Genomic DNA, 12,624 nt, shown 5'->3' with positions numbered 1-12,624 from the left:
TGTAAGAGAGATTTCAAAACATAAATATTATATTTTAGCTTTTAAACTTCTGCAAGGTGAAAAACTGGATTTTTTAAAAACGGAAACGAAGGCCTTTGGAAAACCGTCCATGAATTATGTGTTGTATGCAGTGAATACCTCAGGTCTCTTATATTGCTGCATCTCTGCAGCTTTCCTTGGAGGTAATCAGCCTTTGTTTCCTGCTGACGTGTTGAGAACGCCCAGGTTGATCTAAAACTGCCAGTCAGCTCGTCTGCACTGTTGGCTCTGATGTTTCTCATCTTCCTCTCGACAATAATCCCCACAGATTCTTTACTGGGTTCAGGCCAGTAAAGGAACCATTGTCATTGAACCAGGTATTGGTACTTTGTTTGAGGCTGCTGCTTTTTTTTTAACTTGAATTTTTTCTTTCATCAAACTTTCCCACAAAATTTGTGGCTTAACCTACTTGCAAAGGTGACCATTATTAAGTCAATATCTATGTAATGTCTGATGGAAATCATTTTATTGTAATATTCACAATTACTGAGGAATTAATTTTGAGTTTTTCATGATCTGGAATCAATAATCAAAGTTGAAAAGTATCACCTTGTGGAATAAATCAATATGGGTTTCCCTTTATTAAATAAAATAAATGTACTTTTATGCAGACAATGAGCTTCATTGAGAAGCTCCTGTATTGGATAAGAAGCAGTAAAAATATCTCCTCCCATATTATATTAAATACTACGACTTTATCCTCGTATCCTTTCTATTTTATTCTCATGCGACTTTTCCTCATGATTTTATTTTTGTATTTTCTTTCCTGATACTTTCAGGATTTTATTTAGGGCTCTTGTTTTCCGGTGTAGCAGTCTGTACGGTCCTGTTGGTCCCGTTTTGTTGTTGCATGTTGTGTGTGTTCCCTGTAATTCATCATCGCCCAGGCAGCATGCAGCATCATCTTCCCGTTGCCCTTATTGAACAATAACACAAACAAATCTATTTGATCTAACTTCTGGTTTTTTTTTCCCGTTTTTATCCACCAATCTGTCCTGCTGCCTTGTTCTCTTCCCTCTGCTCATGATGTTTCACTAACCCATGCTTCCTGTTTTTCACACACCTGTTCTGGCTCTTCCTGCTCTCACCGTCTCTGCTCTCCTGCAGTCTCTATCCACCCCCCAGGCGCAGGCCCTCAGCTGTGTGGAGTCCCTGTGCTGCTACCAACATGGGCAAAGCGGCTGTTCCCGCCTGGCCCGCCTCCTGGAACAAATGACGGGACAATGCAAGGCCAGCGTCAACAATTGCCACACATCCAGCCGCAGCAACAGGTGGGGAGGACTGCAGCGTCGACGAGAAACGATGATTATGAATCCCGATGAACCGTCTTTTGATTTGGGCAGCAGCTCCGAGTGTTTTAGCCCGTGATCCGGCTGAGCTGGGCGGAAGCAGAGTGTCGGTGGTTCTAGGGTGAAAGAGTCTGAGGCTGAAGATGAGTGGATCAAACACTTACAGACTTCTTCTGTTACGGCATGATTAAACACACATCCAGCGGAGTTTGGAGTCGGAAAGGCAATGAAACCAAAAATGTAGCGGCTAACGCTTCAGAGTACGATGGTTTTCTGTCGACCAGGGAGAATTTGGTACGATATTTTTATTTATCGCGGTTCACACGTCAGCAGCTGCGTTTCCACCGACCGTAGGACTGCGCTACTTGGAATTATGAAAATAAATGTACTTGATGCAAACAAGCCAATTTAGAAAAAAAACCTTTTTTTCAGCTGTATCAATATTGGTGTATTTCACAAAACTGCAATGGAAACATTTTTAAGCTTGTCGCAATAAAAAATAAAACATTTAATTGCATGATAAATTAAAACTAACTCAACGATTTCCATTAGCACGATTTATCGTTCTTCTTTTCTCTTTCTACCAAAAACTGATGAGTTTTCAGTCTGGTCTTAACTAGCCCTTTTTTTGAAGGACAGTTTTGCTTGGAGAAAATTCATGATTCCTTTTTTCATTTATTTTTCTGTTTTATTATTTATTTTGATATTTAAAATCTCTTCCGGTTCCAGTCAATTTAATTTTAAAGTTTGTTGATCTTTGAGAATGTGTCCTTATGCCATTATATTAAACAACAATATTATTGTTTATCTCAATAACTTCTGGGACAATTTATCATCTAGCAGTTTTTTTTTATGGTGACAAGCGAACAAGACACGATATGAACCGGGTCTCACTGCTGGCGGGAAGGACCAGGAAGTGACAGGAAGTAGCAGTAGGATGATGTTTTTTAATGATTTGCCATGTGAACAAACTTATTCACATGTGATTTTAATTTAATTTGTTGTTCAACGGAAACATTGCAGTTGCAAAACAGTATTTTTTCGACATTTTCTCTCATCTGTAACAGAAACGCAGCTGTCGAGTCTCGTTCCTTGCACAAAATGCATGTAATGTGTTTCCAATAAAAATTCCACTTATTTCTAAAAAATACCATTTTGCAATTAGGAGCATTTCTTACTCTGAAGTAAAAATGTAATTAAAGTCACACATGAATAAGTTTGTTCACTTAAATCATTAAAAATCTTTGCGGCGACGAATGTAAACACTTATGCGCATCGTCTAAGGAGGCCAGTTACTACCGATAATCGATTTTCTGCAGTAGACAAACCAGCATGACACAAAAAATATTTCCATTTCAGTTTTGTGAAAAACGGAAATTTCGATGCAGCTGAAAAACAGTAAAACTAAAAAAGTTTTATTGTTTTTTGAAATTGGCATCTCTCATTAAGCAGATTTCTTTTCGTAATTCCAGTTTGCGCGGTTCCATGATCAACGGAAACGCAGCTGCTCGGCTGTCCTGTCTGTAAAACCGACGCCTTTGCTAATGTATTTGCCATTTGTGTGTCTCTGCCATGTGCTATGATCTGTTGTGTTGTCTGCCTTGATTGTCTCTGTTCTTCTGTGATTCTTCCTTAAATGAGCGTTTGATGTCCAGACGGGGAGCGGGTTTTTTAGGGAAAATCCTTTAGTTTGTTATGCACTTTAACAGACAACATCACTACTTCATGAAATATCCGGTCGGCTTCGGCCAACGCTGTATCTGTAGCCGAAACCTCATCGCAGTGATAATGGCTGGCTGGTATAATCATAAAGTATCCAAATATTAAATGCTTACTGACACTATACACATTAAATATTTAGCTACAAAAAGTGGTGGGAAGTAGACTCTTTCTTTATTAATGTTTTAATTTCACTGGGCAGCAATGCATTGTGGGTCCCCAGATGATATGTAGGAGTGATGGTGACGTAGCGGGACGTTCTTTCAGCTGCAGATCCAGGAGGTTTGATGAAATGTTGAGGTTTTACTTCACGGTTTGGAGGCTGGGCTCTCAGTTTGCAGCTCTTTGCACTTTTTATAATTGTGTCCACCTGAATCCCAGCATTGATCAGTGTGATTATTGATCAGACGACGTGACCAGCCCGTTCTGCTGACCTGTCGATACTTCTCCAAACGTCTCAGGACTCCAGATATTGATTAGATCAGTAATGAAGATGTTACATTCCTGTCTCCTGTTGCCAAATTTCCTTTATTTTTTTTTTTAAATTAATGTGTGTATTTGTAAGGGGAAAATCTGCAGTGGAAATTAAAGAATGCCCAAGAATTTTTACTTTGACCAATTTGATCAGTTTGTAGCTTAATTATTGATTATAGTTTTTGTGATTTTTATTGATACTCTCTTCCTTATGGCTGAGAGAGAGAAAAACTTAAAATGACGACGGATGCAAACACTTTTCCACATTGTCCCAAGAGCCCAGTGACCATAAACAGTCTCTCTGCTGCTGTAGACAAATTAGCATGATGCGAAAAAGTGTTTCCATCGCAGTTTTGTGGTAAACACAAAATTTTTACAGCTGGAAAAAAAAGTGTAAAAACTTTTAAAAATTGGCACTTTTCTATGAAGTAAATTTATTTTCGTATTTTTAATCTGGTCAATTTTATAGTTAATGGAAATTAATATGTGAACACCAAGCAGACCAGAGACCGCTCCAAATCAGGAAGTGGACTACAACACAGAGCATTCTGGGAAAACAAACGTGGCAAGCTAGCGCTAGCAGGAGAAATGGTTCGTTGTCTTTTACCAAAGACAAACAGGAAATCCTGCAATCACTAATTTCTGTCGCTACTCCGTCTTTGTTTATATGTCATGAAGAAGGAAGTGGCGCCAAGTGTCTTCTTCACTTGGTGCAGCGCCCCCACAGGCGAGGAGGGGAACAGGTTTCTCAAAGAGTTTTATCGTTTGACTCAGTGGAGGGTGAAAGAGAACCACTGCAGCCAAAAATAAAATAAATGTTTTATGCAACTTTGGTCCCCAACCAAAGCGAATCTCCCGACTATCAGGTGTTTAAACAACCTTCATTTCGGTAAAGACAGTTTGGAATGGGAATACATTATTGTCTTTGTTTAAATTACCAGTAAAAACTTGTTATAGTGACTTTAGTTTTACATCCCTTTTGCTCTGATATAACTCTTGTAAAAACAGTTTCATGAATGCAGTTTTTTAAAGAACGAATCAAAACCAAAGCTCTACCAAACCTGCAGACCTGAAATTGGCCTCCATTTTCTGATTGGTGCGTCTCTCTCTGTGTGTTGCAGCAGATGCATATTGACAGTATTTTTAGGTGAACACGTTTCCCTACTTGCGGCTGTGCGGTGTTGCTGTCAGGGTCAGTTCTCTGAAACAAACACAGACCTTCAGGCTGAGATTTTTCCATTAAATGATGATTCAATTTAGATGAATTGCCTCCTGTGGGGTTGATTGATTTGTTTTCTGACCTTGGCACGAAGCAACCAATTGGTTTCCTCCAAGTGACAAATCACAACCAATTTGTCCCCTCCCACAGGATTTAAGAAAACACCGGGGGACGTAATGTATATTGCAGCGGTCGGCTTTTTACTATAATGGAAACAATGAAGTCAATAAATAGAATCTGCAGTTGTTTTATCCCTCTGCATTGCTTTGTCTGTCCTGACTCTGCAGATGGAGGAGAAGTAGTTGGAGTATCAAAATATGCAAACCAAATACCTTCTTTCATCTACAGTTATCTTTTCAGATTGAGAAAAAGGATTATTAATGTTTAAAAGGTAATGTAGAGTGAATTTGGCCTTAATGCCTTAATAATACGACCATAGCAGAAAAGTATTATTTGTCTCACAACTGAACAAACCACCACTACTTGTATATAATAAAATATGTAAAAAAAAAATTATTAGTGGTGCATCATCTCAGTTATGGCTCGGCTCACTTGTTTTAAGAACCAAAATTCGGTAAAAATCGGAGAGTGAAGGAATGTGGCTTCTGGGAAATGTAGTTCTACTTCTGGAGCGTTTTTCTTTTTTTTGCTACTTCCTGTATCTGCTGACCATTTTGTCATTGGATGCTGAAGCCTTATACCTGCTTCTGAGAAGAGGCCAACATGAAGGGTGTGCTTGTTTTATAATTCCTGGTGTTCCAGCCGAGCGGAGTTGGAAAAACCGCCCCCATCCGACAGGAAGTACAAAACAAGAACACTCCAACCGTTTTGTTGCATTGGGCTGGTATTTTGTATACAATGTTACCTGGATCTGCTTGTCACTGTCGCTCTCCTTCTCCTGTGTGTGTTTTTGTCCTTCTGTGTCTACAGTCTGCATTAATCTCAAATTAATTATTCATGTGCCGCTAATGTCCCCAGTGAGTTTGTCAGAAATCGGCCTGTTCTGTTCTCGGTTCGTGTTCCCTGAAGCTTTTTGAGGGTCGTCTTGGCTTAGAGATGCTTTCAGAGCTCAGATGCTTGTTTTTTTGTTTTCCTCCTCCCTCTGTTAGACGAGCTGAGATAGTGATGTAGCGCATGTGAGCGCCTCCGGTTAATTCACCATCTGAGTCACAGGCCGACTCAGAGACCCTGGGTGGCCTCGTTCTTCCCCTCACCAACTCTTAAAGGGGAACTATTATGCAAAATTCACATTTTCTTCGTCTTTATGCTTCCATTTCAGTTTCAGCTGCTTCTAAAATCAACCCAAGCATTTAAAAGAAACACCCAGCTGTTTTCTGGCAATAAGTTCATGTGTTTTGGTGTCTGGAAAATGAGCTGTTTCAAAATCCTCCCAGTTTTTAACAGTCATTCATTACCTAGCAACCCTAGAGAAGCCCCGCCCCCATTACCTAGCAACCCCAGTGAAGCCCCGCCCCCATTACCGAGCAATCACAGCAGAGCTCCAGCAGGTTTGGTCAGCTGGTTTTACCCCTGTATAATGGCTGCTGGAAAAGACGAGAGTTGGGTGTTGAATTACCTTTCAGAAAAACCTTGTTGCGTTCTTGTTGGTTGTGCAGGAGGCAGTGACCTGGTGCCCGTTACTCATGACTTTCTTCTCTTTTTTATTACTCATGCTGAGTGACTCAAGTCTCATCTCAGCTCAGAGGCGGATCAGACATTAACCCAGGTGTTACTAATGAAAACCGTGTGCTCTGCAGCCCACATTTACACTGAGGCTAAAGTTGATCCAACATTTTCCACCCCTCAAAGTTGATACGTCATTAGTTATTGATTCCTAAAATGTTTACTTTCTTATTTTAAAAAGGGAATTGAATCGCTTGAATGAAAAACTCAGCAGAATGTTCCAATCTTTTATCTGATTAATCAATTAACTGTCCCAGCCCTGCTGCAAAGGAACAAGCGTACACTAACAGAAGGCTCTGCTGTTGCATTATAAGAAATTTGTTTTTTATTTTAAAAATGGAAGTGCTTGAAAGAAAAACTCAGCATTACTCAGCAGTTTTGTGTCTGATTAATGGTCAGAATAATCGATTAGTTACAGTTGTAATTACTGTCAATTGGTGCTGAAGCTTAATTACCAGTTCATTTAATTTCTAATGGTTGCTAACGCTTGTCGTACTAAACGTAAAAGCTGAACGACGGTTTAATGAGGAGAGACTTCAGGAACTCACCACTAACTCATCCACCCATCACTAACTCCTCCCTCCTCCATCCACCCATCCGCTCTGCTTCCTCCAGCCTGATTGATTGGGATCATTTTTGGTTTTTATAGCTACTGACAGCTCAGCTCTCCTGTTTCCCACACACACACACACACACACACACACTAACGCACTGCGTCTGTCTCCTAACCTTCAGTCACTGCTGTTTCCAGGTCTTGGAGCGACACAGAGAACTTCTACTCCAATGACCGCACCATCCTGACTCTGTCGCCCATCGAGGCCAGCCGCTGTTGACTCCCACGGCCGCCACCCCTAACACACACACCAGTACCGCTTTATGAGCCCACTCCAGTTTAGAATGAGTGGGGACCAGCCAGGATTGGGTCCGCAGCGTCTTTGTGTCCCTGCGGCTCTCCGATTCTTAGAAAGAGACGAGCGTCAGAGGAAATGAAACGGGTCGGCCTGGTTTTGCCGTCTCCCGTCGGAAGATACGATCAGCGCACGAACAGGAAATATCAGATTCCTGAAAGATGATCCGAAAAACACATTTGAAAAGCAAGAAAGGCATCGGTTTCTTTCCTCTGAACAGAAAACAGACATGAAACTTAGCAAACTTACTCTGTTCCAGACTTCTTTTTTTTTTCTACAAATGTTGCTAAAACTGCAAAAACACAAAATCTTACCAAGTATTTTTGGTCAAGTTTCAGCTGCAGATATCTTGGTACAGTTGAATTAAGACAAAACTAACTTACAAGAAGCTTTTCATCAAGACACAGGAGCTTTTATAAAGTAAATAAAGCCTTAATATTAACTGAAGTACTAGCTCCATCAGACGATACCATGAAAAGATTAAATTACGGGAATAAAGTTCTATTATTTGGACTTTATTCTCGTTTTATTTTGACTTTATTCTTGTCCAAATTTATTTTGAAAATTGTATTTTTATGTTTTTTCTTAGTTTGGCCCTTACACTCCATTATAATCAGTTGGAACCCTTTCATTAATATTACTGACCTAAAACAAGCCCCTACTTCCTGCTGAAAAGTTACTTGTAAGTCAGTTTTGTCTTAATTCAAGTGAACTCAGACATTTGCAGAAGAAACTAGACAAAAATACTTGGTAAGGTTTAGTTTTTTCGGTGAGAAATGCTCGAAGCTCAGCTGAAGATCCCGCTGCTTCCAGGATTCTGTCCGATCCACTGCTGCACCTTTAAACTCCCGGTCAGACGGGAACGAGTTCTGTAGCATCCAGCGGTTCTGCCGGGACCTGCAACATAAACTACTGTGGTACCAAAGACCGACCGGATCAAGACTGGAGTGTAGCTCTTTATTTTTGTGCCTGATTGAAGCTCATATAGTTGTAGTTTTTGTTTTGTTCCCTCTCATTTCCCCGGATGAGGCCGGATGTTTAAAAAAGCCATATAATTAATACAAGTGATGGAACTGCAGATGAAAGCTGTTAGAGCCTCTTGTTTCCTTGTTCTTGTTCCCCGCACTGCAAAAACACAAAATCTCACCAAGTAGTTTTGGTCTGGTTTCTAATACAAATATCTCAGTACACTTAAAATGAGGCAAAACCAACTGACAAGCTTTTCAGGGAGATATAGGAGCGTTTTTAACTCAGTAATGCCTTAATCATGATGAAAAAGGACAAGTTATAAGGGAACTGATCTTCCAGTGCAAATGGACATTTAAGATGGAAAAACGTTTATTTCAATTGTTTCATTTACAACTAGCAGTTTTCATGAATATTAAAGAGTTATTGTCTTAAAACAAGCTCATATACTGTGCTGAAAAGTTTCTTGTAAATTAGTAACATTTGTGCTGGAAACTAGACCAAACTACTGAGTAGGATTTTGTGTTTTTGAAGTGAAAAATGCCTTTTCTCCATCAGCCTGGCGACCAAAAGCCTCTTAGCGTTACAGAACCACAAACCGCAGGGATTATTTTAAAGATACAAGGCAGGAAAACACATAACCAGGTTCCTGAACGTTTCCCAGAGTCATAATTTATCATTATGCCTTATGCTGAGAAGCTTTTGGAAGTCGGGGATGATGCTCTTTAACTCAGCGAAAACACAAAATCTTACCAAGTTTGGTTTAGTTTCTAGTGCAAATATCTTAGTACAGTTGAATTAAGAAAAACTGATTTACAATGAACTTTTCAGCAAAATGTTTGAGCTTGTTTAAGTCAATAATTCCTTAAAATTCATAAAAAATATGAATCAGTTCGACGGCACTTTGCCGTTACCTAGCAACCCCATACAAGCCCAGTCCGTCTCCTAGCAACCGAGTTCTAGTTCCACTGGCAGATTATTTCACTTATAACAAAACATTTTTCCCATGTTATAAGTGAAACTTTTCCATCAATGTTTAGGAATTAACTCAAAACAAACTTCTGTATCTTGCTGAGAAGTTGCCTGTAAGTTAGTTTTGTCTCATATTAAGATGTTTGCACTAGAAATTAAACCAAATTAGTCGGTAATATTTAGTGTTTTTGCGGTGAAAATAGACAGAAGAATGTTTTCACATGTTCAGGAAAATTCCTTCAGAAAGAAAAGCTGAGCGTTTGCACAAACCACATATCAAAAATATCACATTTTCTTGCTTCTCATTGCTTTAAAAGAAATTCATTAACACCTTCTTAGAAATCATTCACGTTTTTGCTGTTATTTTCTTTTCGCCACATGTTTCCTCTGTGTGTGTGAATGTGTGTGTTAAGGCTTCCTCAAGGCTACTAATTCCCACCAAGACGACTAACTGGTTTAAACTGGACACCAGTAGCCTCAGCACACCCAGGAAGAACAGGAATCGGTTTCCATTTGCTAATTATTTGAATATTCTTGTTTATTTTCTGTAAGAAACACGAACAGGTGCGACTGATGATGGGAAGGTGTATTTATTATAGCTGTAATTAGTTTTTTTGTTGTTGTTGTTTTTCTTGCATATATCCCATTATTGGTTCATGGAGTTTAAAGGCAAATGTCCAGTTTGAATAATTAAATGATAATTTACTAAAATGCTCTTTCAACCAGCTGACCTCATAGTTGCTGATCTACCAGGATGGACCTTCACTCATTGATGCTGTTTAAATAAAATTATCAAGTTTCTTGGAGCGTTTTGTGGAAAGCAGTTGAATCAAGTATTTTTGTGACATTAGGAAGCAGTTAAAGTGGACTAGAAGCCAATCTTTCCCTAATGCAACCAGCTGACTGAGTTGCATCATGGGTATTGTAGTTAACATGAACCATTCTTACAACCTAACCTGCCTGAAGGTAGATATAGATGCTCCATTGGTGGGAAGTGTTGTAATTAAATCCAATGATATTTAAAACTGTTTCACAGAAAACAAAAATATTACTAAAGATGATTGAAAAAAACATTTAATACAGAAATGTTACTATTCCATCATCGCCAATTAGCTGAAGAAGCTAGTTGCTCTGAACGATCCATCCAGTCACATTAAGGGAAAGTTTAGAGGAAGGAAAAAGGTGTAAAGGCCATTTTTCAGTGTACCAACACTGAAAAAAATAAACCAAAAGAACACATTTTTCATAATAAAACATTATAGGAGTTTTACTTTTCTAATTTCATTTGGTTTAAATGTTTATAAGCTGTTAAAATTTTGATCGTTTTAGCTTTACTGTATCGATTTGACATCTGAACAGTTTAAAAGCGTTTGATGGCTCGGTTGAAGACATAATGTTTGAAGTGTTTAAACTACATTTCCCATCATGCAACTCAAACATCTTTTATCTGACAGTCTATCGTTTCCTGTTCCTCATTTCTTGTTAAACACTTCTGTTTAAATGGTCGGTTCCCCTTTTATCACAACATTTGCATCTGAAAGATGAAAGAGATCAGGGGTCGTCCCTTTTCCTTATTTAACGTAGTCAGAAATCCAGCTGTTTTTCTTTTTTTTTTTTTGGCTGTGTGGAAAATAAAATCCAGAGATTTGGTTCAAAATGTCTCCAGCTCACATCAGGACTATAGAGCCGTCTCCAGGTTTGGATGTTTTTCTTATTTCTGCGTTGATCTCGCTGCTTTACCTCGTTTTCTGCACGAAGTTTGCAGATGGAGGATGAGGGCAAAACCATACAGGAAACTACAGATATAATGCCCCCTTGTGGTCAGAGTGAGTAGAGCTGCTGGCCAAAAAAGGCTTAAAATAAATATTAACAGGTGTCCACACATACTTAAAAAGTCTTAAATTTATCTAAATTAAGGCCTTTAAGTACAATGGAGTATTTATGCTAAGAAAATAAAGATTACGAGAATAAAGTCATAAACTCATATGAGAATAAAGTCTTTATTCTGGTAATATTATGGCTTTATTCTCTTAGTTTTTGTATTTTTTATTTTATTTTTCTTGGTATAATCCGTCAAATGAAAGTAAGTTGATAAAAATACAAGAATAAAGTGAATTTTATTATAATATTGACTTTATTCTCATGAGTTTATGCTCACATTGTATTTTGATTTTATTTTTGTAATATTGACTTTATCCTCATTACTTATAATTTATTATTTTCTGTATGGCCTTAAGTCTCTGTTGTATTAAAATGTCATAAATTCATTTTTAAAAAGTTGGCCCTTAATATATTAATCACACCTCTTGAATTTTGCTAACATAACTAATTTTGTATAAGTTTGTTTTTTTTCTCGTGAGATTTTTTTATCGGGCAAAAGTTCGAGTCGTTCAGTGACTCAAACTAGTAGCTTTGATTGAATTTAGATATTTGTGTAATAGAATCAAGCCAAGTTTGAACTTTATGGCCCAAAACAAACAACATGCATTTTAAAAGTCGAATCAAATGAAGGTTTCCTTAATTGAATCAGAGAATTAGAATAAAAATGTCAAAGCCATCAGTTCTGTGCAGCTCTGTGTCCTGAGTTAGAATAAACCTCCATCACACTTCTGTCGACTGATAAATCATTCTGTGTCCGTCCTGTCTGGATTCATTAGAGCTAAAATATCATTTGCTAAATAAATACATTTTTATGAGAACGATTGTTGGAGTTTTTATTTTTTTTATTTCACTGCTGACCTGAGGGAGACACCAATTTACCAAACGAATCCAGATTATATTCCAGCTCAATGTTTTTATGTTAAGAGGAAGATTATCAAGAAAAACTGATAAAATCCTGCAAGACCCAGACAGTTCAACTTTGTAGATGGATTTTGTAGGAGTACTTTTGAGATTAAAAGTTTTCAGACATGAGGTTTGATTAAAATGTAAAATTAAGTATAACATTTTGCAGTTTGTACAGCTGTTGTACAAAATTGGCACTTTTTTAAATCTAAAAAAAGTGGTAATTATATGCTTTAATTAAATGTATTCATTTCAACTATATATAATTTCATGCTTTAAGAATTTATGTGCTGCTGAAGCCCATCATGAACAGTCAACTAACATCAAATTCTGGGCGGGTTTTAGGGGAGATCCTGACGTCTGATTGGCTGCTTCAAACAGCAACATCCTCCATCTTTAGTAAACGGGTCATTTTCACTGGTAGTCTCAAAATAAATTAATTGATGCAATTTATGTATTACAAATTCTAGGTGATAAATTCCAGCCTTTGTCTCTCTAGTTTGGTCTGAAATATCTCTAATAAGTTTACAAAATAGCTGCCGCAGACTTAAAGACAGGACGTTAGCCTTGC

The 12,624-nt window shown here is 38.1% G+C and overlaps 1 protein-coding gene and 1 long non-coding RNA gene across 3 annotated transcripts; both read left to right on the top strand.

Moving 5' to 3' along the window:
• The first annotated feature begins 11 nt into the window (after positions 1-11).
• On the top strand, positions 12-8,416 carry LOC103133134 (probable phospholipid-transporting ATPase IF). Of its 2 annotated transcripts, XR_001661214.1 has the most exons (3): positions 12-356; positions 1,147-1,310; positions 7,175-8,416. XR_001661214.1 is itself a non-coding variant. In XM_007544904.2 (2 exons), the coding sequence occupies exons 1-2, from the start codon at positions 1,081-1,083 to the stop codon at positions 7,254-7,256; spliced, it is 312 nt and encodes a 103-aa protein (XP_007544966.1). In that variant the 5' UTR covers positions 12-1,080; the 3' UTR covers positions 7,257-8,416. The 2 variants fall into 2 exon arrangements, 1 of the variants encoding a protein (XP_007544966.1); XM_007544904.2 differs by having other exon boundaries at positions 12-1,310.
• A 1,030-nt stretch (positions 8,417-9,446) lies between these two features.
• LOC107835394 (uncharacterized) lies at positions 9,447-11,971 on the top strand. The gene is made up of 2 exons (XR_001661213.1): positions 9,447-10,470; positions 11,143-11,971. It is a non-coding gene; the product is annotated as an uncharacterized LOC107835394 (long non-coding RNA).
• The last annotated feature ends 653 nt before the right edge of the window (positions 11,972-12,624 follow it).

This window comes from Poecilia formosa, unplaced genomic scaffold (assembly GCF_000485575.1).
Source record: "Poecilia formosa unplaced genomic scaffold, Poecilia_formosa-5.1.2 Scaffold2291, whole genome shotgun sequence".
Taxonomy (NCBI): Eukaryota; Metazoa; Chordata; class Actinopteri; order Cyprinodontiformes; family Poeciliidae; genus Poecilia; species Poecilia formosa.
The sequence above is the reverse complement of the archived record's forward strand: the minus strand, read 5'-3'. Positions and strand labels throughout refer to the sequence as shown.